Source organism: Eucalyptus grandis, chromosome 3 (assembly GCF_016545825.1).
Source record: "Eucalyptus grandis isolate ANBG69807.140 chromosome 3, ASM1654582v1, whole genome shotgun sequence".
In the NCBI taxonomy this organism is placed as follows: Eukaryota; Viridiplantae; Streptophyta; class Magnoliopsida; order Myrtales; family Myrtaceae; genus Eucalyptus; species Eucalyptus grandis.
Genome location: NC_052614.1, coordinates 46,214,073 through 46,238,310, shown reverse-complemented (window position 1 = coordinate 46,238,310; position 24,238 = coordinate 46,214,073). Strand labels below are relative to the sequence as shown.

Sequence of the window (24,238 nt, the reverse complement as noted above, 5' to 3'; positions counted from 1 at the left end):
ATGAGAATAGCACATATTTTCCTATATTTTCTTTTTTCTTGACTATCTTACGTGGGCACATATCACCATGCATGTTAAAAGTGCAATGTATTATTTTTTAAGTTTTTAGATTTTGCCTCGCACATGTTAGCTTTGTCAATGAGAGAAAGTTCCCAATCATTTTCACGTTAATCGAGCAAATTTATAGATTAATTGTCAAGTAAAAATTAAGAAAATTTGAACATTTATGTACTTTAATTTTTATTGCACATATTACCTCCAAGCTCTTTTTTATCGGTCGTCTCTTTATATACATATAATGAGATGACCGGATGCAACAAAAAAAGGCCCTCTTTAAAGATTTGTTAAAATAAGACCATGACTAAATTTTCCAATTCAAAAATTTTAAAAAAAAATTTATTAAATCAAAATTTGTAAAAGACAACAACAATTTTAAAGTGCAGTTAAATTTCACTTCACTTTGATGGATTAAAGGTAATAACATTGATAGAGTGTTCCTTTATAAGAAAATTCAAGGTGCCTGAATGTCCACAAATTTTTCACGCCGTGTGCTTTATTGCACAATGGAAATGAGATGGATTTAATCATATGCAGGGTGGAAACAGCTCTATCATTTGGACAGAATTAGTCATATTAAAGCAATAAAAAGAAAAGTGGCATAAATCCTTTTTTTTTTTTCCTCACAAAATTACTGTTGGCAAAAAAGGCAAAGAAAGGAAAAAGTACCCCCAAAAGAAGGGAAAAAAACTAGGAGGAAACAAAAAAAACTAGGAAGAAACAAAAGGTTGAGGATACCTGCGAAATGTCGACCACACTTTCGATGCCGACCACGGACAAAGAAGATGAAGTTTGGGGAAGGCAACTGCCCGCATATAAATAGCCAGCAAGAGACGCTGTTTGGAGATCCTCTCCTTGGGGTTCCACCGCCTCGTCCCATGTATTGTAACCCCAGTTGCAATAACTGAGGGAGAGAGAGAGAGAGAGAGAGGGAGAGAGGGGCTTATCTTTTGGATACTTGAGTTTGTGTCTGTGTTTGGGGGTCCTCTTGAGCAGAGCTGCAAATTCTTTCTGCATTTCTGCTTCTTCATGGCTTGCAGGCTTGCAGATTCCGCCTTCCTCCTCAAGGTGTGTCCATCTCTGTCTCTGTCTCTGTGTCTCTCTCTGTGGCCTTCAAGATTGATTCTTTTTGTAAATGCAAGATTTCTTTTGGATATTTTGATTCTTGGGTTCCCAATTCTTGGTTGAATTTGGACTTTGGTTGTGTAATTTTAGTGTAACGTGTCAATGGGCAGTTACTGTCCGCCCCTCCCTATTGACAAGTTCGTATGGATTTTGTATTCAGGGCCCCCATCAGACGTCGATTCGGAGCCGAAGAATTGCTACCCAGTGTTCACCTGGTATTTGATTTTCTATTATGCCTTTTCGCCTGGAGTTTAATTTTTACTAATCTCATGTGTGAATTGAGTCACTTAATACTTTTTCTCAAAACCTCCTTCGGTGGTTGTGCCCCGGTGGTGGTACACTCTGTCAGCGGCCAAAGTAGCTGTAAATTTGGAGCTTTAAATCTATTCTGTTAAGTTTAGAATTTGGTTGTGATGGCTGCAGTTGATGATTCGTGTGATAGGTGAAACTGGTTCTTAACTCTTTACTTTTAGAAAAGTGATTTACTTTTTTGCTCAATGGTGGGATTTAGGATTCTAATTATGACGATGCATGGCACTCAAAGCTACCATTTTCTTCTTCTAAGAGTACGCATTTTATGCCATTTATGTGCATTGCGTTTTGTTGCATAGAATTTGCATTGACAGTCACTGGCTCTACTCTTCTGGTAAAATTCTGAAATTAACCCTTTTTGCAATTGATGATTGGATTGCCCAAGGCATGCATCGAGTTTAGAAATACTCTTATGTTTTGAAACCTCTGTTTAATATATATCAAGTTAATTGTCTTACCTAATGCAATGCTGTTTAGAGGCTTGAAGGGTCCATTTTGTTAGAAGGACCATTCATGGACTTCTGACATCGATTACAGTATTGGTTATATATGATGGTAAATGTCGACAATGCACTTTCTTACCATTGTACGGTCGCTGAGCAATAGCTTGGAGTTGGCTCCCACACCCACACCCACACCCAGGCAGTGAAATGGCCACACTTCCCAGTTCATCCACCCTATTTTATCAAAATGATCCATTTACTTAAATAAGTGGTTCAGATGTAGCCTTGTTCAGTATGCTGTTCTTTCTTTCCAACAAACTAATGATGTGGCTGAAGGATAGGTCCACTTAAGTGCTAGAATCATGAAATATAGCTTCAAATTGGAAAATCTGATCCCTACTAGTTGACCAACTTAGTGTTTCAGTCAGCTGAAACTGGATCTTAATTAAATTTGCTTGCTTGGATGTATTTTGGACTGGACCAAGTCAACCTAATCTCAGGTATGACCAAGAAAGGCTATGTGAACATGACCAGCTCATGCATCTGGTGCCTATTCAGTTTGGTAATAGCATAGACATCGTCGTAAAGGCTAGAATTTATTTGAGTGCAAGCATCATTTTGATAATGAAATTTTGGGAATTGGGATGAAACCGACCAATTTGCTGGGTTTTATTTTGCACTTACGCTTTAAATGACATGAAACAAATTGCATGGGTCATTTGATACTATACTGCTTTAAATGGTTTCTCTGGTTTTGGTGGGTTTCTTATAATTCTCTGTTGGAAGACAGGCTTATATGATCTGAAATGGGAAAATCCACTCCAGAAGGGAATCAAACATAAAGGACATTCATTCTCCCCTAAAAAAATTCATATTGTAAGGGCTGTGGCAGTTCCTGTTGCACCGATTTCAGAAGACAGTGCTGAGTACCGGAAGCAATTGGCTGATAGTTATGGCTTCAGGCAAATTGGAGAACCTCTTCCTGAGAATGTTACCCTCAAGGATGTTATCGATTCACTTCCCAGAAAGGTATCCGTTTTACTGGCTGCGGAGTGTGCTTACATGTTCTCTTATCCATGAAGCATTCCCATCTTCTCATTTTCATTGCCAAGATTGTTTATTTAGATTACTCTTTCGACTTGAGGATGTTTTTGTAAAGAGTGAAAAAGAATCCAATGATGTTTCTAGTTCATGCTCCTATTGCTTGGGAATAGTCCTCAAATAAATGAACAAATGTCTCTTGAATACTACTACGTAAGCTTTTCACCCGATAATTATATCAGCTGCATCTTGGTCATATGTAGGGCTAGATGGTCACAAGAAACTTTCTGGTGTAGCTGAAATAATTGCAACATTTTAGCAAGTTTTCTAACAATTATTGCCCTCAAATTTCATCGAAGGTTTTTGAGATTGATGATGGGAAAGCCTGGACTTCAGTTTTGATATCAGTTACTTCCTACTCGTTGGGGTTGTTCATGATTTCCAAAGCCCCATGGTACCTACTCCCTTTGGCGTGGGCATGGACAGGAACTGCTGTTACTGGGGTAAATCTTGTTTGCTGTTTCTCTCCTTTGTTAAAAAATTCCCTTGCTTTTTGCTCATATGGGTTGTCTTTTCATTCTATAACAGATATTAGATTAACTTCCTAGACAGCTCTGTTTATCCCTTCTTGTTTTCCCTCCCTTTTTCAAGTTCTTTGTTATAGGGCACGATTGTGCTCACAAGTCATTTGCAAAGAACAAATTAGTGGAAGATATAGTGGGAACGCTGGCATTTCTTCCGTTGATATATCCCTACGAGCCATGGAGGTTTAAGCACGACCGACATCATGCAAAAACTAACATGTCTGTAAGACACTCCCTTTACATTTTTGCATTTGATAATCCATTTTGAATACCTTTTAATATGAAATAAAGGGGTACATGGTCCTTTAACGACAAGCAGAATGCTCTTGTGACAGTATATCTCCCTTGATTTTTAACAATTAGTCCATTTTAGGCTATCTACTCCATGCATAATCTACATACTTAAAGACTCACTTTGGATATAGTGAGGAAATATACATGAAGACAATTGTTTGCACATGTGTTGTTTGTTATTTCCTTGCCCTCTTTCATGTCTATGATGTTATCTTCTGGACACATGTTCCTTGTTTTTTCCTCTTATTTTTTATTTTTGTGAGAAAATTCCCCTTGGTTAGCATGACCATATGGTTGTAGTTGTCTGGTTAATCCCCTCTTAACTGCCTTTATGCAACTATCATGATGTTTTTCTTCCTTTTTATCTGTAATAGGTTGTCTGAAGATACAGCTTGGCATCCTGTTTTGAAAGAGGAGTTTGACTCTTCTCCTCTTCTGCGCAAGGCAATTATATATGGATATGGCCCAATTCGTCCTTGGATGTCTATAGGTCATTGGTATGTATGGAACTATAAACATGTATTATTTCCATTTAGATGCTCGTTTCCTCACTCTTCGTGCCTTCAAATTCAAAATGTCAAATTGATGTTGGTTTATTATAATTCTTATTTGTTGCCATTTTATGTAAATGCATTGATTTTTAATCAGAGTAAATGCCCTACTAGGTTGATATGGCACTTCGACTTGAGCAAGTTCAGACCAAATGAAGTCAAAAGGGTGAAGATCAGTTTGGCTTGCGTTTTTGCTTTTATGGGGATTGGGTGGCCATTGATCATTTACAAGGCTGGCATTTTGGGTTGGATTAAGTTCTGGTTGATGCCATGGTTGGGCTATCACTTTTGGGTAATGGTCTTTTTCATCTGCATTGACGTGTGGTTCCTTGCCCCTCTTTAATGAAGACACCAATAATTAGTTGACGAGTAATCCCCACGGTCATACTAAAGAAAACCTCCAAAAGAATCTAGTGGTCTCTCATCTTTTTGTAGCTTTTGATCATTTAGGATATTTGGTGAGAAGTTGCTCATAGTCATTATTGCCAACTGCAGCTGAGGACCATGAATACCTCAATCTTAGGATTTGGATTGTCTGAAAATCATGAGTTGTATAATTAAGAGTTTTCACTTGAAGCTTCTTTGCTCAATTAATTTAGTTGCCCTGGCTGTTCAAGTCAAGCCATCTACATTTGCTGAATGAGAAGAACAATCTTTTCTTGTTTTCAGATGAGTACTTTCACAATGGTCCATCACACGGCACCACACATTCCTTTCAAATCTTCCAATGAGTGGAATGCTGCTCAAGCCCAGCTGAACGGAACCGTACACTGCGATTATCCTAAATGGTAATAAATCTTTTATTTTCCTGAAGTTTCTTCATTACTTGTTCTCTTTTGCTTGCATCTCAGATATAAATGAACTAGCAATGACATGATGGTGGTGGCAATTGGGTCCTGTACCTTTAAACTTAACACATTTGACATTGCTTCTGGGCATTGCCATACAAAAATGTGTATCAAGAAACTTTTGCATTTTTGAAAGTGCACAATAAAATTATTATCAAGTTGAGGTGGTTATAGGGGAACTAGCTATCTTAGATGACCACATGCTTCGGAAGAAGGTTTTGTCACTTGCTTTGCCTTAAAAGTTTATCTGACGACCTTCGGGTGCAAGAATGAGTAGAATGATCAAAAAACAATCTGAGATGCTATTCTCTTGTGCAGGATCGAAATTCTATGCCATCATATAAATGTCCACATACCCCATCATATATCACCAAGGATTCCAAGTTACAACTTGCAGGTGGCTCACAAGTCTATACAAGAAAACTGGGGAAAGGTGAGCTGATTTCCATCAAGTATGTTATTCTGGCATTCAAAAGGCCAGCTAGATTAGGATGATTTGGAGCAAGTTGTGTTTTTTTTTTTTTTTTGGGGGGTGGCTCTTGTCATGAGTAACAGACGCTTGAAGAGGAAGGGAGTATTTTAAAGTTGAAACTAAATTTGGCGAACTTGAGATAGTTTTTGATTTTAGTGTTTGGTGCTTCGAATATTTGTAAATGCAGAGTGATCTTGGTATTGGATATTTGCCTGAGGACCAGTTGTCTCGCTGTTGTCAAAAAATGTCTATTTGCTAGTTTGCTCATTTGGTTTACATGTCATCCACAGTACTTAAATGAAGCCACATGGAATTGGCGACTCATGAAGACAATTATGACGATGTGCCATGTGTACGATGAAGAGCATAACTATGCCGCATTTGACCAACTGGCGCCTGAAGATTCCGAGCCGATTACATTCCTGAAAAAGGTGATGCCTGATTATGCTTGAGAAGATATTTCTATCGGACTCTGGTGATCTTCAGCTCTCTCTCATGGGGTATTCTCTTCTTGAATTGACCCGAATGTAAGTTGCCAGTAATTGAAATGATTTTGCCCTTGTTAAGTAGAGGCTTTTCCATATTAGAGAAGAAAATATTCTTGTGAACTATCTTTGGAAGTTCAATTTTTGTATTGTCTCTGGTGTGTCTCAGCATTATGACATAATATACATTTTGCTACGGCAGCAATACTGAATGTGTCGTTTGAGTGACACTTGATCCATGCGAATATGATAGTTGCTCAAAAGATGCACTTAGCAACTCTTAATTCTGGTCTTGCTATTACGAGAGTACTTGTTTTGAATCGATTAAGCTTGTTGTTTAAACATTTTGGTATGAGTTTGCGCAGGGTGCTTCGTGAGAATCTCTTGCTCATGGGTTGTAGATGGAAGATGGCCATACGACCTTTAATTAGGATTAGATCCCACAAATATGACAATATCTCGCTCATGGGTCGAAGGTTGTTTTATCATATAAAAGATAATTTCTCACTTTTTCTCAGGTATAGTAAGCGGCATGAGAGAGAGAGAGAGAGAGAGAGAGAGAGAGAGAGAGGTCGGATCTATTGTCGGTGTCTGAAAAATGGATAGAACGCCTAATATCAAATTATCGTGATTATCCTGACAATAGAAAGCTTGTCATGCCAAGTTTCCAAAAACACGATCGGATAGGATTTATTCCGTCGCAGGTTCTTGTATCAAACCAACTTGAATCCATCTTTTGTCAAACTAAAAGCGAAGTGAATTTATCATGGCCGAGTCTGCCCTAGTTCGGTTAAAGATCATCCCAATCATTGGTGCTCAAAATCAATTCAGAAGTTTGTCTGGGTGGAGACCTAGCCCCTTTCATTTAGTTCTTATTTGTTCTTATAGCCGATTTTGACTTGTGATTTTAGATCCCCTTGATGTGATTTTCGACGACATGAAATACCCATGGCTCCTACTTTCAACTGACACCATTAGATTGAGAAAATTACAGAACTATTGATATCATCAAGATCGAATCGCCAAGATATGATGGCATGGTGTCTCAAGACGTGATCTCTTAAGTTTCAACAGATCGATATCATGTGAAGGCTCTCTCCAGATTGTATTTACTAGGTCAAACCGTAAAAGTAATAGTTGAAAAAAATGAGAATCGACAGGATCCTTGTTTTATGCAATGATGCATACAAGTAGGGAGTGATGATGCTTAATGTACATGTCGACTCCAAACGAACAAAAGCTAGCTTTTTGGGGAGCACTACATCCGGGCTTTTCTTAGGCTACCGAAATAATAACATACATCAAGTTCTGTTAGAGTACACTCTGTGAAAGAAAATTAGAATGTAGATAATAGTTGATATAGTGTGATTTGCACGGAATGATGTCATAAGTTAATACCCGATGGTCCAAGCATGCATATTCAAAGTACCCATAAGTCCATTCAACTTCGCCTGACTCTGAAAGGGAAAAAAATCTGCCGGACTAACTAAAAATCAATACACTATATTTTTCTCCTCTCCAGAACTAAATAATGAAATACCTATAAATTAATATCACATGACAAATGCATGACATCAGATTCAGACTTATGTCATTTATAGCTAGATCAAACTTGTTGCTATAGTGAAATTGAAATTAAAACTATAACTTTTTTAGCTCAATTTATATGTGTTTTTTTTTTACATTATCTAAATAAGTAATAACTAAACAAACAAGGGAATTGTAGATAGAACGGATAGTACATGTGGAGAATTACTTTTCTTCTTCGAGTTAATCACAACTAGTCAAGTGACAATAAGTGTAATAAAAGTCCTAATCTTTTGATGGTTGATTACTTAAGTTCTAAATGTTTTATTTTTAGTCAATTAAGTCTCAAAAAACTTAATAAACACGCCAAAAGTGCCAATATCATTGTTGGTGACCTTAGTAACTGGATGGTTATACTCTATGGGTGATTATGAAATGAAGAAAAAATCATCCAAAAAGTCCTAAACATGTTGTAATTTTGTTAATTGAATTCTAAACCTTTTAATTTTGTCAATTGAGTTTTAAACATGTTCATAATTTACTACTTAAGTCCATTTGGCTCACTTTGGTTAGAATACACTAACATGTACACTTTGGAATATTTTGATATTTTTTGGAACTTATTAATTTATTTTTCCTTTATTATTATTATTATTATTATTATTATTATTATTATTATTATTATTATTATTAGTTATAGTGGCCGACAAGGGTTACCAAGCCTTGCTGGTTGCTGGTGAGGGGCCGTGACACCCTTGCTGACTATAGGCTTCTCGTGACCCTTGCCCAAGTTTTGGTGAGGCTAGCCTCGCTAGTCGCAGATGAAGGTGGCCTCACCCAAATTTGGGTAAGGTTGCCTTGCCCATGGTTGACAAGGGCTCAACAACTCTCCCTAGCCATAGTAAAAAAAAAAAAACAAAAAAACAAAAAGGGAGGAAAAGAAAATAAAAGAAAAATACAAAAATTAGAAAAATAATAAATATTATTAAAAAATGTCAACATCAGTACCATGCTATACTAGTGTCCATGTTAATGATTTTTGGTCAAAATTGGTCAGATGGACTTGAGTAACAAAATGCGAAAAAGTTTGGGGCTCAACTTATAAAATTGAAATTTTTAGAATTGAATTAGTAAAAGTATAATAGGTTTAGGATTTTTTGGACAATTTTCCCTTAAATGAAGTATCATTTTAACCAAAATTAGAAATAAAGCATATGAATCTTTCATTTAGTAGAGAATTTGATTATGAAAATTAATTAAAAAATAAAGCCTAAATTTTACTTAACATTTTTCTCGAGTCACATAAAGTTAAGAAGAAAACTTCAATTCTATTTTTCAATGAAATCTCATAATCAAGTTTCTCACCCAATTCTCAACGAAATTTATGTGCTTTATACCTTGATTATTGTTAAAATAATGTTCACTTTTGTGAAAACCTAAAAGGACATTATTTTCTGATAAGTAAATGTCACCGGTAGGGAAATTAGGATTGAATTGCAGATTTTCCAAAATATTTAGGAGTCAATTTACTAAATAGAATGTTAAAGACTCAATCAACAAACAACCAAAACGCCTTGTGTGCCTAGAGCATATATGTTGTACTTTGAGAATCTTTATTATTTAGTTAACACTATAGAATACAAAAGATATTGAGTTGTCAACTACATAGTAGATTAACATATTGTTCAATTAGGGAATATATTTGGATAAGTTAGCAAATGATTTTAGGCAAGAAAATAGTGTGAGGGAAACGAATTGTCATGAGAGATTTTTTTTTTTTTAAGCTACCTCTTCCGGGTGTTACTATGAGAGTTCTGTATTTGCAGTAGAATGTTTAGTTTGAACCTTTTGTCCAATCAGAAAATTTTTGTCTTAGAAATTTTATCTTGAAAAAAAGAATTATTTTGATCCAAATATAACATATTTACTCAATTAAATATAATGTGATACATGAACGAAATGATTAAATTTGAAAAGATCATTTTTGTTTTTTGGGTCATAAAGATTTTGTATTCACTTACTACTCAAAACTGAAAGAGCCCATAAGAGGAGTGTCATTACAAAGCAAAGCCTATAGGGCTTGAGGTAGGTAAGGGCGCGTTTAGTAACTATTCTATTCCTAAGAGTAATTTTTATTAGAAATGATTTTTTTTTAATTTTGTTCTCTAGAATAATTTTTGAGCAAAAGAATACGCTTGATAATGTACAAAATTTCTATTCTCGAGATAGAAATGCGTTTGCAAGATTTTTAATTTTTTTCGTTTAATTTTTTAATACTTTTATTATATTTTTCTTCTTTTCTTCTTTTTCCTTTTCTCTTCTTCTTCCTCCTTTGTGGCTGGTTGTCGACCACCCATTTGGGTGAGGTTTGGTGAGGTCGCCGAAGGCTCGCCTAGCCACTACGAGGCGGCACGAGGTCAGTCTCGCCCTAGCTTGGCAAAACTTGGCCTCGTTTTGACCGGTGAACTTGAGCTTGTCTAAATCTAGCGATGCTAAGCCTCGCCCAACCATGATGAGGCTCAGGCCGATGAGCCTTGTCATGGCTTGGCAGCTCCAGCGAGGACGCCGGCCAAAAGGAAGAAGAAGAAGAGGAAAGAGAAGAAGAGAAAAGAGAAGAAAAGAGAAGATAAAAGAAAAAATTAGACTTAATTTTAGAATTGTTCTTGGAAGTAAGAAGCAACTTTTTTCTACTTCTTGATTATGTTCCAAATCTATTATTGGGAACAAAAAAAGGATTTTTATTCCTAGAAACAAAAAATTTACCAAACATATTTCTATTTTTTTCCGGAAACAAAAAAACATAATAAGTTGTTCTTGGATTATTACAAAATAGTCCCTAAAGTCCTGTTTGGTAATCCGCCAAATAATAAAAATTTCTATTATTTTGTTTCAGGGAGTAGTTTTGGAACATAATTGTGTTTAGTAAAATTTTGTTCTCGAAAACAAATTTATATATATTTTTGTTTCTAGAAGTAGATTTGGATTAGAATCAAGAATTAAAAAAAAAATGATTCTTGTTCTTGGAAACAATTCTAGAATCAAGCCCATATTTTCTCTTTTTATTTTATTTTTCTTGTTTTTCTTCCATTTTCTTCTTCTTCATCTATTGTCACCGCCGTGGTTCTTTGTTTGCACGCTGTCTATTATCCGCCGCCCCTGGTAAGCCTGGTTCGACGAGCTCGTCGGAGGTAAGCCCGCCCACCGGTAAGGCTTGGCCTCCCTAGATCTAGCGAGGTTGAGCCTCTCGGTGGCGGGTGGGCCTTGCCCGGCCCGCGAGGCTTGCCCAGCCTCGCCGGATCCCTATCGGTAGCTAGGCGAGCTTAGCACGCCTCGTTGCTGGCGGGCCTCACCCGGCTTAGTCGAGGCTCGGCTAGCCCCACCGAGGCTCGACCGAGCCTTGCCTAGCTATCGGCGAGGCTTGGCCATAGGCCAGCCTCACCGAGGGCCGGTGACGCTCCTGAGGTTGCCGACCCTTGTCGGCGGACGCGGTCATCCCAAGGCCATGATCGGCGTCCACCACTTGAAGAAGAAGAATATGAGAAAGAAAGGAAAAAAAGAAAAGAAGAAAAAAAGGAAAAAGTAATAAAATTATTTAAAAATTAAAAGAAAATAATTTGGAGTAGAAATTTTGAATACGGTACCAAATGCAATTTTATTCCGAGAATTGAAATTTTAGACAGTTATTAAACGGCTTAAAATGCTTAAAAATTGTTTCTAGAAACAAAATAAAAAGAATTATTTCGATTAGAAATTATTCACGAAAACAGAAGGGTTACCAAATACGTCATAAGAAAGCCAAATCCATGGGAGAGTACTTTTTTTTTTGGGCTCAAGCCAGCCAATCGGCCTCATTATTGGCTTCTCTAAAGCAAAAGCCCATCTTCAAGCCCGAAAACCGGGACATCGGATTACGACGATCACCGATGGCGCCCACACTTCCAACTGGACTTGGGGGGTGTTTGGTTGGGCATTCCCAAAGCCCCTTTGACCCCCAAAGCCCATTTGGGAAAATTATTAGTGTTTGGCAAATTTTTTGGAAGCCCCTTTGCCCAAGTATCAGCATTCGGAATGCTCAATGCCCAATCTTTGGGAGGGGCAGACATTGGGCATTCGACATTTGGGAAATGCCACGCTACTGTTCATCATTTTTCCTTGTGGTCGTCTTCTTCTTCTTCTTCTCGTCTTCTTCTTCTTCTTTCCAGCCACCAAGCTTCTCCGGCAGCCACCGCCTCTACCGCCTGAGGGTCGCGCGTCGCCGGTGACCATCGTCTGGGGGTGCCGCAACGCGCGACCCAGGCGGCGCGGACCCCGGGGCGCGGACCTCGGGCGGCGTCGACGGTTCCGGCGAACCCAGCGACGCCGCTGAGGTCCGCGTCGCTGAGGTCGCCCGAGGTCGCGCGGACCTCGGGAGGCGTCGCCCGGTTCCGCGCGACCTCGGAGGCGTCGCCCGGTTCCGCGACCTCGGGCCGCCCAGTCCCAGCGGTCGGAGGCCGATCCGGCCGCCGGACGGCCGAGATCACGGCTCTGGCCTCCAGGCCCGAGGTCGCGCCGCGCACCGCCCGGGTCCGCGCGACCTCGGGCCGCATTCGGCCTCGCGCCTCCCGGGCGCGAGGTTGCGGCGACGGCGTCGCCCGAGGTCGCGCCGTGCACCGCTCGGGTCCGCGCGACCTCGGGCCGCTGACTGGGCGGTCCGGAGGCCGATCCGCCGCCGACGGCCAGATCCGGCCTCTGCACCCCCAGTGCCTGAGGTCGCGGCGACGGCGTCGCCCGAGGTCGCGACCTCGCCGACCGGACGGCCAGATCTCGGCCGTCCGCATCGCCGGCCGGGATTTGATTTTTAGATTTTTTAAAAGAAAATTGAAAGCAAAAGCTCATTTGGAATAAAATTTGCCGCACAAGTAACTTTTCAATGCGTAATTTGCCAAACGGCCGAGCATTCCCGAAAACCCCTTTATCCTAAAGATATTTGCATTTGGCCAAAGACATTCCCAAAAGCCGAACCAAACGGGCCCTTGATCTAGTCTCTCTAGAGTACTTAGGCTGCGTTTGGGAACAACTTTCCCAAGTATCTTTAGACACCTAAAGGGCTTTTGACCAAGTATCAGGTGTTTGGCAAAAATTTTAGAAACCCCATTGAGCCAAAGCCAGCCTTCTGAAGGCTTAAAGCTCAAGGCAGCCTTGGGTGCCTTGGACTTTCACTTTGGCTTTGCAATTGTTTCCCTCTTTTACTCGTTCATCTTCTTCGTAGACTTTACTGCTCATCTTCTTCGTTCAAGCGTTCGGCAAGGTTGCCGAGGGCGGACGACGAACCAGCGAGAGGCCGGTGACGGTCACGGCGACCGTCGTCGGGTAGGTCACGGGACCTTCGGCGGGTATTTAGGCTGCGCGATCCGGTCGCGCGACCTGCGAAGAACCCAGCGCGACCTCATGGTGACCCTAGCGTGACCTAGATCCGGTCGCCAGAGGTCGTGCGACCTCGCGGCGACCAGATCTCGGGTCGCGGCGGCGCCCTCCGGCCGTGACCTCGCGGAAGACCTAGGTCTGGTCGCTGCGAGGTCGCGCGACCTCCGACGGACCCAAGTCTGGTCGCCGCGAGGTCGCGCGACCTCCGGCGACCCAGATCTAGTCGCCGCGAGGTCGCGCGACCCTCCGGTCGAACCTCCTCCTCCGCTTCTCCATTTCTCTCCCCTCAAAGCTTCACCGCCGATTCTTGGCCCATTCCGATTCTCCAACCATGCTCCTCCGCGCCGTCCCTGCTTTTTCGCTCCTCGGCCCCGCCGGCGACAGCCTCTCCTCGCCGTTGTCGTCTTCCCCTGTGGGGGCGAATCGCGGCGCTTGGGTTCTTGAGCAGCGGGCACGAAGGCTCCCGGTGGTCGGCGTGAGCAAGGAGTCGAACAGCCCGCCACTCACCGGCGTCATGTTCCAGCCCTTCGAGGAGGTGAAAGAAGGAGCTTGATCTGGTGCCCACCGTGCCTCATTTTTTTTTTTAAAATTAATCATCAAAGTCATTTGTAAATTTATCTCTCCAAACACTATTTTACACAAAGGTATTTTATAATGGACTTTCAAACTACAATTTACCAAACATAATTTGCATTTTGGAAAACCTCTTTAACTCAAAGTCATTTGCATTTTCTTAAAGGCTTTCCCCAAAAGTCCAACCAAACGCACCCTTAATGGTTTAGCAAAGTCAGTACCCAAGGAGATGTCTTCGTGTTTCCTCTCCAGCAGGTACTTAGGAGCTTTGTTTAGGGCTAGGGATTCCGCTTGAGCTGCAAAGGCTGCCTTCACCGATTTCGCAAATCCATCGGCGATCCTTCCAGTATAATTGCAGCATATGCGAGCGATCGCTGCCTCTGGGACTCCTTCAAACGACCCATCCATATTAACCTTCAGACCTCCTTTTCTTGGGGAATCCAGATCTGAGGTTGGCTCCTACTTCTCTGCTCCGTGAAGTTACTGTTTGTATTCCACTTTCTGAAATTTTTCGCTCGATCTCTACTTCCTCGTGGGTGCTTCTCGGATGTGGAACTTGGTGCCTGAAGATAGAATTGTTGCGCGCCTTCCATATATACAATAAAACAGTGGCTACGTGCTCTACTGAAGGTGATGTTGCTGTTTTCTCTGTGATCATTGCATGCATCGGACCTTCGTGGATTCATACATACACGTTCACAACAGGCCAATTTTCCCCGATGAGACTGGTGGTTGGGGGATCTCGATAATGCAACATAGGATAAGAGAAGAAAAGGAAAAAGAAAAGAAAAGAAAAAACTTCCAGCACTCTCTGGCTCGTCCACAAGTCCTCGATATTCCCATCTCTTTCCTCATTATCAAAAAGAAAAAAGAAATTCCAGTACTCTCTGGCTCGTCCGCAAGCCCTCGAGATTCCCATCTCTTTTCTCATTATCAAAGTCGATCAGTGTACAAATCTCCTGAAGATGGAGAGGAGGCACTCATCAAATGGAACAAGGGCGTTGACCACCGATGGTGGTGAGGTGAAGTCGATGGTGGGGGCTGAATTCGAGGTATTCTTGAATTTTAGAGGTCCCGATACTCGACAGAATTTTGCTGACTGTCTCTATCACTCAATGGACGGAGCTGGGATTTGTGTTTTCAGAGACAAGGAAGAGATCAAAAGAGGGGAAACGATTGGAGGTGAACTGGAGCGCGTAATCAAGAGTTCCACAATTTGTATGCCTATCTTTTCAAGGAACTATGCATCCAGTGCATGGTGTCTTCGCGAGCTTGCATACATGGTGGATTGTTCAAGAAGCAGGGACGGCCAAGTGACGATCTTGCCAATTTTCTTTGATGTAGATCCAGACGATGTCAAGCTCAAAACGGGACTATATCTCGACGCGTTGCATAAGCACGAGCAGAAATTTGGCTGTGATGTTGTGCACCGATGGAAGGAGGCGCTGAGAGAGGTCGCTCATATCAAAGGATGGGATTTGAAAGAAAAGGGGTAAGGTTTGCGCCTCTCTCTCTCTCTCTCTCTCTCTCTCTCTCTCTATTTATTTATTTATTTTAAAGACATGTAATCTATATAAATATAAATAATAAGAAATACTCCCGTACTTAGATCAAAAGTAAAAACTATCCTGTCTCTGTTTCATCAACGTGTTATTCAATTCATACATATTTAATAGCTGCTCACTACATCTTCACTCAATTCCTTTAAGAAAAATTTGATTCACTTCATTTCGTACGTACTCAGCCAACAACAAGGCAAGCGTGGAGCAGGGGCCTCAACGCTAGTTCCAAATAATGGCTAAGTTTTTTTTCTAACATTATGATTAATCAATACTGTTTTTAAAAATAAAAAAAATTATAAATATAAATCACATGAAATGACAAATTAAAATGATGATTAATCATTTCTAATTATACTCTTAATATTTTTTTGTTTGGTGAATTATGGGAGTGGATTAAAAATTCTTCTAATTTGGTTGTAAGCAAAAATGTTGTGTGAAAGGAATGGTGTTGGTGAGAGTATTCTAATGAATTTAATTTACATTCTACTTGTTTGTATTTATTGCAATATCATTGTAACTTCAAATATGTTATTATACATTTATAACTAGATATCTAATAGTGGTCATATTATATATCTATTCCTTTCCATTCCTTGTCTATTCTATTTGGGCGTACCAGCCGCAACACATTAGAGGTCACAGGACCTCGTCTCTCCAATGAAAGACACTCTTTTATTGTAGCAAAAAGAGGCTTTATTTAGTTTGTGTCAGTGATGGAGCCAGGATTTAGGTCCAGGGGCTGCCAAAGTCATCGATGAAATATAGAGAGAAATATAATTCTTTCACACAAGTGTAGTGAATAAACTTACTCCCTAAGTGAACAATCTGGACAATAGAGATATTTTTTTTTCCTTGATGACTCTTGGTTTTAATTATGTGGAATTCTAAAAGTTATTTTTTCAGTTGAACTCTTTTGCTAAAATATTCAATTGATGTTTGGCTTCATCGTAATTTAAGTAATACTTTTGTGTGAATGGAAAAATTTACCTAAACAACATAGATTGCCATACACGGCGTACAAATAATGTCAAAATAAAATAATAATTCTTTGACAGGAAATATAATACCCAGAAACAAAGAATTCAAAAGAACTGTTGATTCTTTTATAATAGATTATTTTCCCTATATTTGCAGAGTCCCCTTCCCTCTGTATGGTTTGTTATTGATTGAAAACATTCCTGAACTTGATAAGTTAATACTCTACCTTCGATCTTTCTGACTAGACCCTTTGTCTTGAATATGACAGCCAAGGTGAGCTCATTAGATTAATCGTTGCCGAACTTTTGATCTAGCTGAATAAAAGATACAAAAATCTGCCCGATCATTTAGTTGGAATCCAGGATCGTGTTGATGATGTGGTGCACCTGTTAGATGAAGGTTCTCCTGATGTACAATATCTGGTAGTTCATGGTATGGGGGGCATTGGTAAGACGACTCTTGCCAAGGTTGTGTTTAATCATATTTCTAGTCGGTTTCATGGGTATAGCTTTCTTTCTAATGTTCGAGAAGCTTCAAAGGCTGGAAAAATTGTTCAATTGCAAAAACAATTATTATCAGAAATTCTCAACTTCAAACCAGTGGAGATATCTGACTCTGATGCTGGGATTGAGCAAATCAAAAGGAGATTTCGTGACAAGAAGGTTCTCATTGTTCTTGATGACCTAGATAAGTGGGAACAACTCTCAAAACTTGCAGAAAAGCGTGATTGGTTTGGTCTAGGGAGCAGAATAATTATTACAACGAGGGACACAAACTTTTTGCCAACCGAAGAGCAAAACCGAGAAAATAATGTTCAAATGCATGTCGGAGAGTTTAAAATCTATCAAATGAGGGAAATGGACGATGACAATGCTTTTCAGCTTTTTAGTAAGCATGCTTTTAGAATGGATTCCCTCTACTGGACTACAATGACATTTCTCACGATATTATTCGCAAAGTTGGTGGACTTCCTTTGGCTCTTGAGGTTATCGGTTCCTCTCTTTATTGTAAGAGCAAACGACTTTGGAAAGACACATCGAAGAAATTAGATGTAGTTCCCAATCAAGATGTGCTTGACAAATTAAAGATAAGTTTTGACATGCTAGAGGAGGGGCATAAAGAAATTTTTCTTGATATTGCATGTTACTTTATTGGTGAAGAAAGAATTTATCCACATTACATGTGGAAAGCGTTGGATTTTTTCCCAGGAAGTGATATTATTGTCCTTACCCGTATGTCTTTGATAAAGATCATTGATGATAGACTGTTGATGCATGACCTACTCAGAGACCTTGGAAGAGAAATTGTTCGTCAAGAAGATATCAAAGTTCCTGGGAAGCGTAGTAGACTATGGTGTCCCAAGATTGGGTTAGACATAGTGCAGAATAGAAAGGTAAATTTAATTCACAGCTACTGTCTTCTAGATCTGGAAACATCAACTTGAAGTTTGGAGTAAATTCCCGGATGTGCTATATCATGATTTATAGCTAGCCAAAATTATAAATAGCTTACATTTACGATCTGAAAATAGAAACGGTTTGCTGAATAGAATATACAAACTCTCATACAGTTATTTCACTGTGAACAAGTCAATGCAATATGTGCTCACGGAATGTGTTCTCTTTTGTCACTGTTGAAACACTTGTTTCATTTCATGTTGTTAGGGAACAGAGAACATCATAGCACTCAAGCTAACTGGACTTTCCGAAGATCACAACTTTACAAGGGAAGAGTTTTCGAGGCTGCCTAACTTAAGGTTTTTGGAGTTAGAGGGGGAACTTGGCAGGAGACTTTAAGAATCTTCTCTCAAGTTCTTGGCGTCGTTGTCCTTCAAACTTGCAGGCGGTCAATCTATATTTATGGAACTTAGTCGTGCTCAAGCTTTTGGACAGTGACATTCCAGAAAATTGGAATGGATGGAGCCCATGCTTGGTAAGTTATCCTGTCGCATATGTACACTTGTTGCCATTTGCTTTTACCTACTTTTCTAATTTTCATTTGTTTTGCAGGCGAACTGTAACTTGAAAGTAATACATCTCATAAGATGCCATCTCTCGACATTTCCTGACTTCTCGACGTGCTTGGATTTGAAGATACTAGTTGTTAATGAACATTGTCCAAAGTCCCTACAATCTGGTAGCTCTATCAGTAAGCTAGAGCACCTAAAGCGCTTGGAAATAATCGCAGACCAAGTTCAGCTGTCAAAGTTGTCCGCAAGCCTCCATTTTGACATGTTCTTTGTGCCTTTTGCCATATGCGGTCTAAAGCGCTTGTCAAGTCTAAAGTTAGAGGGACAGTGTATACAGGGGCTTCATTCATCTATTGGAGAGATCGTGGGCTTGACAAGCTTGTCTTTAAAGGGTTGTCATCGGCTTAGAAAGCTTCCAGATTCCATTGGGAAATTGAGATCGTTGCTAATATTGAATTTGTTTGACACAGGAATCACAGAGTTACCCGATTCTATTGGAGATCTCAAAAAGTTGGAGAAAATGAACCTGGGATTCACTAAGATAATGGAGCTGCGAAACTCCATTGGAGGACTAGAATCATTGCTCGAGTTACATTTGCGGGGTACAGAGATTACTGAACTACCTGCTTCTATTGGATTTCTTAAGAGGCTTGAGTGCTTAGTTCTAGCAGAGAGTAAGATAAGAGAGCTACCGAAGGCCATAGGGATGATGAAGAATCTTAAAGTATTGAAAGCTGGCAGTTGTAGAAATCTTGAGGGTGAAATCCCAAGTGAAATCGGGCAAGTATCCTTTTTGGAGGAGCTGGACTTGTCAGGTAGCAAGGTGAGCAGAGTGCCAACAACCATTAATCAGCTGTCTCATCTTCGAGAACTTCGTTTAGGAGATAATCGTAAGCTTGAAAGGTTGCCAGAACTTCCTGCTACCTTAAAACATTTATATTTCGTAGCGGAGACTTTGCTTGGCACCCGTGGACAAACTTCATCCAAGTGGATGGGGGAGTCACCAAAAGGGGAGGAGTGGAGTCTAAGTACAGATATCACATGGCCTCCTCAGCTTTGGTCACTTCGCATATCTTGTGATGATCCTCGATCTCTCAAGGCTTCCTTTTTAGTCTTTGTCGTTTGGAAATAGGAGATGTTAAGTCGCCGATAGAACAACCATTCTTTTCCAACTTGAGATATTTGAGATATTTGTCTGAGTTAACGCTCTTTAGGTGTTGGTCGAGAGAGATTGAGTTTGAACTGCTGGCAAGTCTCCAGAATTTGACTGTGGCAGAGTGTGAATTGCTGGTGAGGTTATCGGGTCTATCGAGCTTAGGGAAGCTCAAAGAGCTGAAAGTGTGGAATTGCTCCCAGCTAATCGAAATTCAAGATTTGGGAGAAGTGAAATCGCTGATAGAATTATTAATTAAGAGTTGCAGCACCATAAAAATATTACCAGATCTATCAAAACTACGTAAGTTGCAGATATTGCGCCTTTTTCACTGTGAATCACTGCAAGGTTTGCCTGATATACCAAAGACATGTCATCCCTATGTTCATCGATGCCCAATGTTAGGCGAGTCTGTTGACAACTACAAAGCTTGCGAAGAATGTAGGAATTCTGACATGGATGTGGATGGCGCGTGAGGTTTATTCAATTGATCAAACCTAAATCTGGAAGAATTTGGAACAATTGGAAGCATCATGCAAGACCTAACATATTTGTAAGACACTCCCTTCAGGTTTTTGTATTGAATAATCCATTTTGAATTCCTATCCAAATGAAATAGAGGAGTAGTGGTCCTTTAACAACGAGCAGAAAGCTCCTGTGACAGTATATTTCCCGTTGTTTTTTTAACAAATGGTCCATTTTAAGGCTGTATACTCTGTGCTTAATCTACATATATGAAGGCACTTGTTTTCACTTTGCAAATAGGGAGGAAATGTGCATGAAGGCAATTGTTTGCACTTTGCATATATACATATATATACATATATATTTCATTTCATTGTTTCGTTCTCTTTCATGTCTATAATGTTATGTTTTGGACACATGCTTCATTTTTTTTTTTCGTGAGAATATTCTTCTTGGTTGACATGATCACATTCTTGTAGTTGTCTGGTTAATCACCCTTAACTACCTTTTTGCAACCATCCTAATGTTTCCCCCCTCTATTTGTAAATTGATAGGCTGCCTGAAGATACAGCTTGGCATCCTGTTTGGAAATAGGAGTTTGACTCCTTTTCTGCGCAAGGCAGTTATTTATGGATGTGGCCCAATCCTTCCTTACATGTCTTAGCTCGTTCGTAGGTGCGAAACTAAAAAGCAGGATCATTTCCATTTGGATGCTTGTTTCTCGCCCTGCATGCCTTCAAATTCAAAATGTCAAATTGATGGTGATTTATTAAATTAATTCTCATATGTGGTCTTTTCATGTAAATGCGTTGATCTTAATCTGACTAAATGCCCTGCTAGGTTGATTCGGCACTTTGACCTGAACAAGTTCAGACCAAACGAAGTCAAAAAGGGTGGAGATCAGTTTGGCTTGCATTTTTGCATTTATAGGGATTGGGGGGCCGTTGATCAATTACAAGGCTGGCATTTTGGGGGTGGATTATGTTCTGGTTGATACCATGGTTGGGCTATCACTTTTGGGTAATGATCCTTTTCCAACTGCATTAATGTATGCTTCTTGCCCTTCTTCACTGAAGACACCGATAATTCGTCGACAAGTAGTCCCCTTAGTCATAACAAAGAAAGCCTTCAAAAGAATCTAGTGGTCTCTCATCTTTTTGTATCTTTTGATCATTCAGGATATATGGTCAGAAGTTGCTCATAGTCAGTCATTATTGCCAAGTGCAGCTGAGGACCTTGAATACCTCAATCTTAGGATTTGGATTGTCTGAAAATCACGAATTGTATTATTAAGAGCTTTCACTTCAAGCTTCTTTGCTCTATTAATTTGGTTGCCCTGGCTGTTCAAGTGAAGCCGTCCACATTTGCTGAATGAGAAGAACAATCTGCTCCTTGTTTTTAGATGAGTACTTTCACAATGGTCCATCACACGGCACCACATATTCCTTTCAGATCTTCTAATGAGTGGAATGCTGCTCAAGCCCAGCTGAACGGAACCGTCCACTGCGATTATCCTAAATGATAATAAAACTTTTATTTTCCTCGAGTTTCTTTATTACTCGCTGTGACGGCCCAAGCGGTGGTGCGCGGGAAGGAGGGATGGTGGTGTGTCTGTGCCGTGGTCACTGGATGTGTGCAAGGAGGAGACACATCTCTTGTCTCACATCGCCTAGGGAGGGTGTGACATCTTCGACTCTGTTTCGATAATATGAAATAGGCTTTTCATTGACGCGATTATCCTAAATGGTAATAAAACTTTTATTTTCCTCAAGTTTCTTCATTACTTGCTCTCTTTTGCTCGCATCTCAGATATAAATGAACTGTTGATGACATGGTGGTGGCGGCAATTGTAGGGGTGTGCAAAATGGACTACCCGAACTGGGATTGCCCGAATTAGACTGGATTGACTAAATATACTTATTGTTTTATTATTTCTTCAAAAACATCAGTAAAATGTGAATTAAACAATATCTCGGTCCCGTTCCAAGTGGTGGGAAACAAAGTAACAGGAAAAGGTAGTGAGAAAAAATAAGTTATCGGTTCCAGTGGATCGGACAAGACTGATGGTTCAATTTGATTCTTGGTTCTAGGACCAACTGCTTCGGTCCTTGGTTCCGAATTTTGGGAACCGATCCTCTCAGTCCAATTCTCTATTGGAACCGGACCTAACTGGGAACTAATCACTCCTAGGCAATTGGATCTTGTACCTCTAAACTTTAACACATTTGGCATTGCTTCTGGGCATTGCCATGCAAAAATGTGTATCAAGAAACTTTTTCATTTTTGAAAGTGGAAGATGAAATTATTATCAAGTTCACGTGGTTATGGGCGGACTAGCTATCTTAGCTGACTGCACACTTTAGAAGAAGGTTTTGTCGCTTGCTTTATCTTAAAATTCATCTTAGTTGACCTTTGGGCGCAAGGATGAGTAGAATGATCAAAAAGCAAATTGTGATGCTCTTCTCTTGTGCAGGATTGAAATTCTATGCCATCATATAAATGTTCACATAACCCATCAGATATCACCAAGGATTCCGAGTTACAACTTGCGTGCGGCTCACAAGTCTATACAAGAAAACGGGGAAAGGTGAGCTGGTTTTCGTCAAGTATGTTATTCTGGCATTCAATGGGCCAGCTAGATTAGGATGATTGGGAACAAGTTCCCTCTTTTTCTCTTGTCATGAGTAATCGGTGCTTGAAGTGGAAGGGAGTAAGAAAGTTGAAACTAAATTTGGCAAATTTGAGATAGTTCCTTGACAAACTTGAGATGGTTCCTTGATTTTAGCGTTTGGCGCTTCAAATATTTGTAAATGCAGAGTGATCCAAGTACTGCACATTTGCCAAGTGACCAGTGGTCTCGCTGTTGTTGAAAAAAGCCCATTTGCTAGTCTGCTCATTTTGATTTACATGTCGTCCACAGTACTTAAATGAAGCCACATGAAATTGGCGACTCATGAAGACGATCATGACAATGTGCCATGTGTATGATGAAGAGCACAACTATGTTGCATTTGACCAACTGGCGCCTGAGGATTCCAAGCCAATTACATTCCAGAAAAAAAGTGATGCCTGATTATGCTTGACAAGATAAATTTATCGGACTCTGGTGATCTTCAGCTCTCTCTCACTGGTGGTCTTCTCTTCTTGAATTAACCTGACAATAGTTTATCAATCATTAAGATGATTTTGCACTTGTTGAGTTGACGCTTATCCATATTAGAGAAGAAAATGTTCTTGTGAACTTTTTTGGAAGTTAAAATTTCTGTTTTGTCTCTAGTACGTTGCAGCATCAGCATGATGACAGATTATACATTTTCTTCCATGCCAACATGATAATTGCTCAGAAAAGATGCACCTAGTATCTCTATATTCTGGTCATGCCATTACGAGACTTCTTGATTATAATTAGAAGAAGCTGCTTGTTTAGACATTTTTGTTATGAGTTTGCGCCAAAGTGCATGTTTCTTGAGAATCTCTTGCTCATGGCCATGGGTTGTGAATGCAATATGTCAACGCAACCCTTTAGTGAGGATTAGATCCCATAAATACGGCAATAAGGGTAGCGCTCCCTACTTCAAAGGTAGCTGTAGTATTCCTAATTTCTTGGGCAAATTTCGGCATCTTCCATTGATGAATGAATTCGCATATTCGTGAAAGTTCAGTTCTATCATTTTAGATTTATGTACCAACGACGTCTTCCAAGTGTACCACGCAGCGTGAGAGCATCGTTGCCTTTTATTTTCTCTCTAGTTTTGTTGACCAAAAAAATTATCAGTTTCTCCTTCTTTGGAGACATCTCTTATCAAATTGTTTTGCATCATGGACAAATGTGGGCGATCAATAGATGAGCAAACTAAGAATAACGAATTAATTTCACGTCACGTCGGTTAGTTTAATGCTTATAGGATGAGCTGTACATTATTTCTTACAAACCGACTGAATGCATGCATATGCCTATGCACGCAAACACTGAAACCGACAGGATGTCTAACTCGGGGTCATGGGCCATGATGTCCTTGCCGATTGCAAGGCTCTCGTTGGCCACTGACGGCCCTCTCTGGCCACGGGCACCACTCACACAGATCTGGCGAGGCGATGTCATCACGGCCCTCGCCGGCTCGCTTGTTTAAATCTGGTAAGATAAGCTAACTGGCGGTCGGTGATGGTCAACGGCCATCGTTGAGGCCCTGTTGGCTTGAAGGAAAAAGAACAAAACTTAAAAAAAGAAAAAAAAGAAAAAAAAGAAAAGAAAAATATAAAAATAATAAAATATTCATAGAATTTTTGGAAAAAAAGTTGCAAAAGTTGTCCATAGTAGCATTGATTGTGTCATGTAGGACGGTCGACGTCAATATCATTATTTTTGGCTCGAGTTAGCTGGACAAAGACTATATTG

At 40.0% G+C, this 24,238-nt stretch overlaps 2 protein-coding genes and 1 long non-coding RNA gene across 7 annotated transcripts; all 3 read left to right on the top strand.

The window, feature by feature from the left end:
* Window positions 1–816: 816 nt before the first annotated feature.
* LOC104437539 (omega-6 fatty acid desaturase, chloroplastic) lies at window positions 817–6,475 on the top strand. The gene is made up of 10 exons (XM_010050509.3): window positions 817–1,125; window positions 1,343–1,397; window positions 2,728–2,966; window positions 3,338–3,481; window positions 3,630–3,781; window positions 4,231–4,353; window positions 4,522–4,699; window positions 5,077–5,195; window positions 5,574–5,688; window positions 6,018–6,475. Exons 1-10 carry the CDS (start codon window positions 1,087–1,089, stop codon window positions 6,177–6,179), a joined length of 1,326 nt encoding a protein of 441 aa, XP_010048811.2. The 5' UTR covers window positions 817–1,086; the 3' UTR covers window positions 6,180–6,475.
* Window positions 6,476–14,161: 7,686 nt separating this feature from the next.
* Window positions 14,162–19,252, top strand: LOC104437537 (disease resistance protein RPV1-like). Its single transcript, XM_039309656.1, has 7 exons — window positions 14,162–14,933; window positions 15,060–15,207; window positions 17,543–17,648; window positions 17,920–18,011; window positions 18,148–18,187; window positions 18,265–19,047; window positions 19,172–19,252. The coding sequence occupies exons 1-7, from the start codon at window positions 14,681–14,683 to the stop codon at window positions 19,250–19,252; spliced, it is 1,503 nt and encodes a 500-aa protein (XP_039165590.1). The 5' UTR covers window positions 14,162–14,680.
* Window positions 19,253–19,327: 75 nt separating this feature from the next.
* On the top strand, window positions 19,328–23,268 carry LOC104428756. 5 transcript variants are annotated; one of them, XR_005549194.1, is made up of 6 exons: window positions 19,328–19,930; window positions 20,397–20,517; window positions 20,683–20,862; window positions 21,021–21,588; window positions 22,316–22,429; window positions 22,763–23,268. It is a non-coding gene; the product is annotated as an uncharacterized LOC104428756 (long non-coding RNA). The 5 variants fall into 5 exon arrangements; XR_005549192.1 differs by having other exon boundaries at window positions 20,397–20,513; window positions 21,021–22,429; XR_005549191.1 differs by having other exon boundaries at window positions 21,245–22,429.
* Window positions 23,269–24,238: the final 970 nt, after the last annotated feature.

Bases quoted from the DNA above. Each gene is read 5' to 3' on its own strand.
- LOC104437537 (XM_039309656.1), top strand. From the start codon at position 14,681: ATGGAGAGGAGGCACTCATCAAATGGAACAAGGGCGTTGACCACCGAT. The intron at 14,934-15,059 runs GTATGCCTATCT...TCTTTGATGTAG, and splicing joins AATCAAGAGTTCCACAATTT to ATCCAGACGATGTCAAGCTC. The intron at 19,048-19,171 runs GTGAGCAGAGTG...TATATTTCGTAG, and splicing joins TGGACTTGTCAGGTAGCAAG to CGGAGACTTTGCTTGGCACC.
- LOC104437539 (XM_010050509.3), top strand. From the start codon at position 1,087: ATGGCTTGCAGGCTTGCAGATTCCGCCTTCCTCCTCAAG. The intron at 1,126-1,342 runs GTGTGTCCATCT...TTTTGTATTCAG, and splicing joins ATTCCGCCTTCCTCCTCAAG to GGCCCCCATCAGACGTCGAT. The intron at 5,689-6,017 runs GTGAGCTGATTT...TGTCATCCACAG, and splicing joins TACAAGAAAACTGGGGAAAG to TACTTAAATGAAGCCACATG.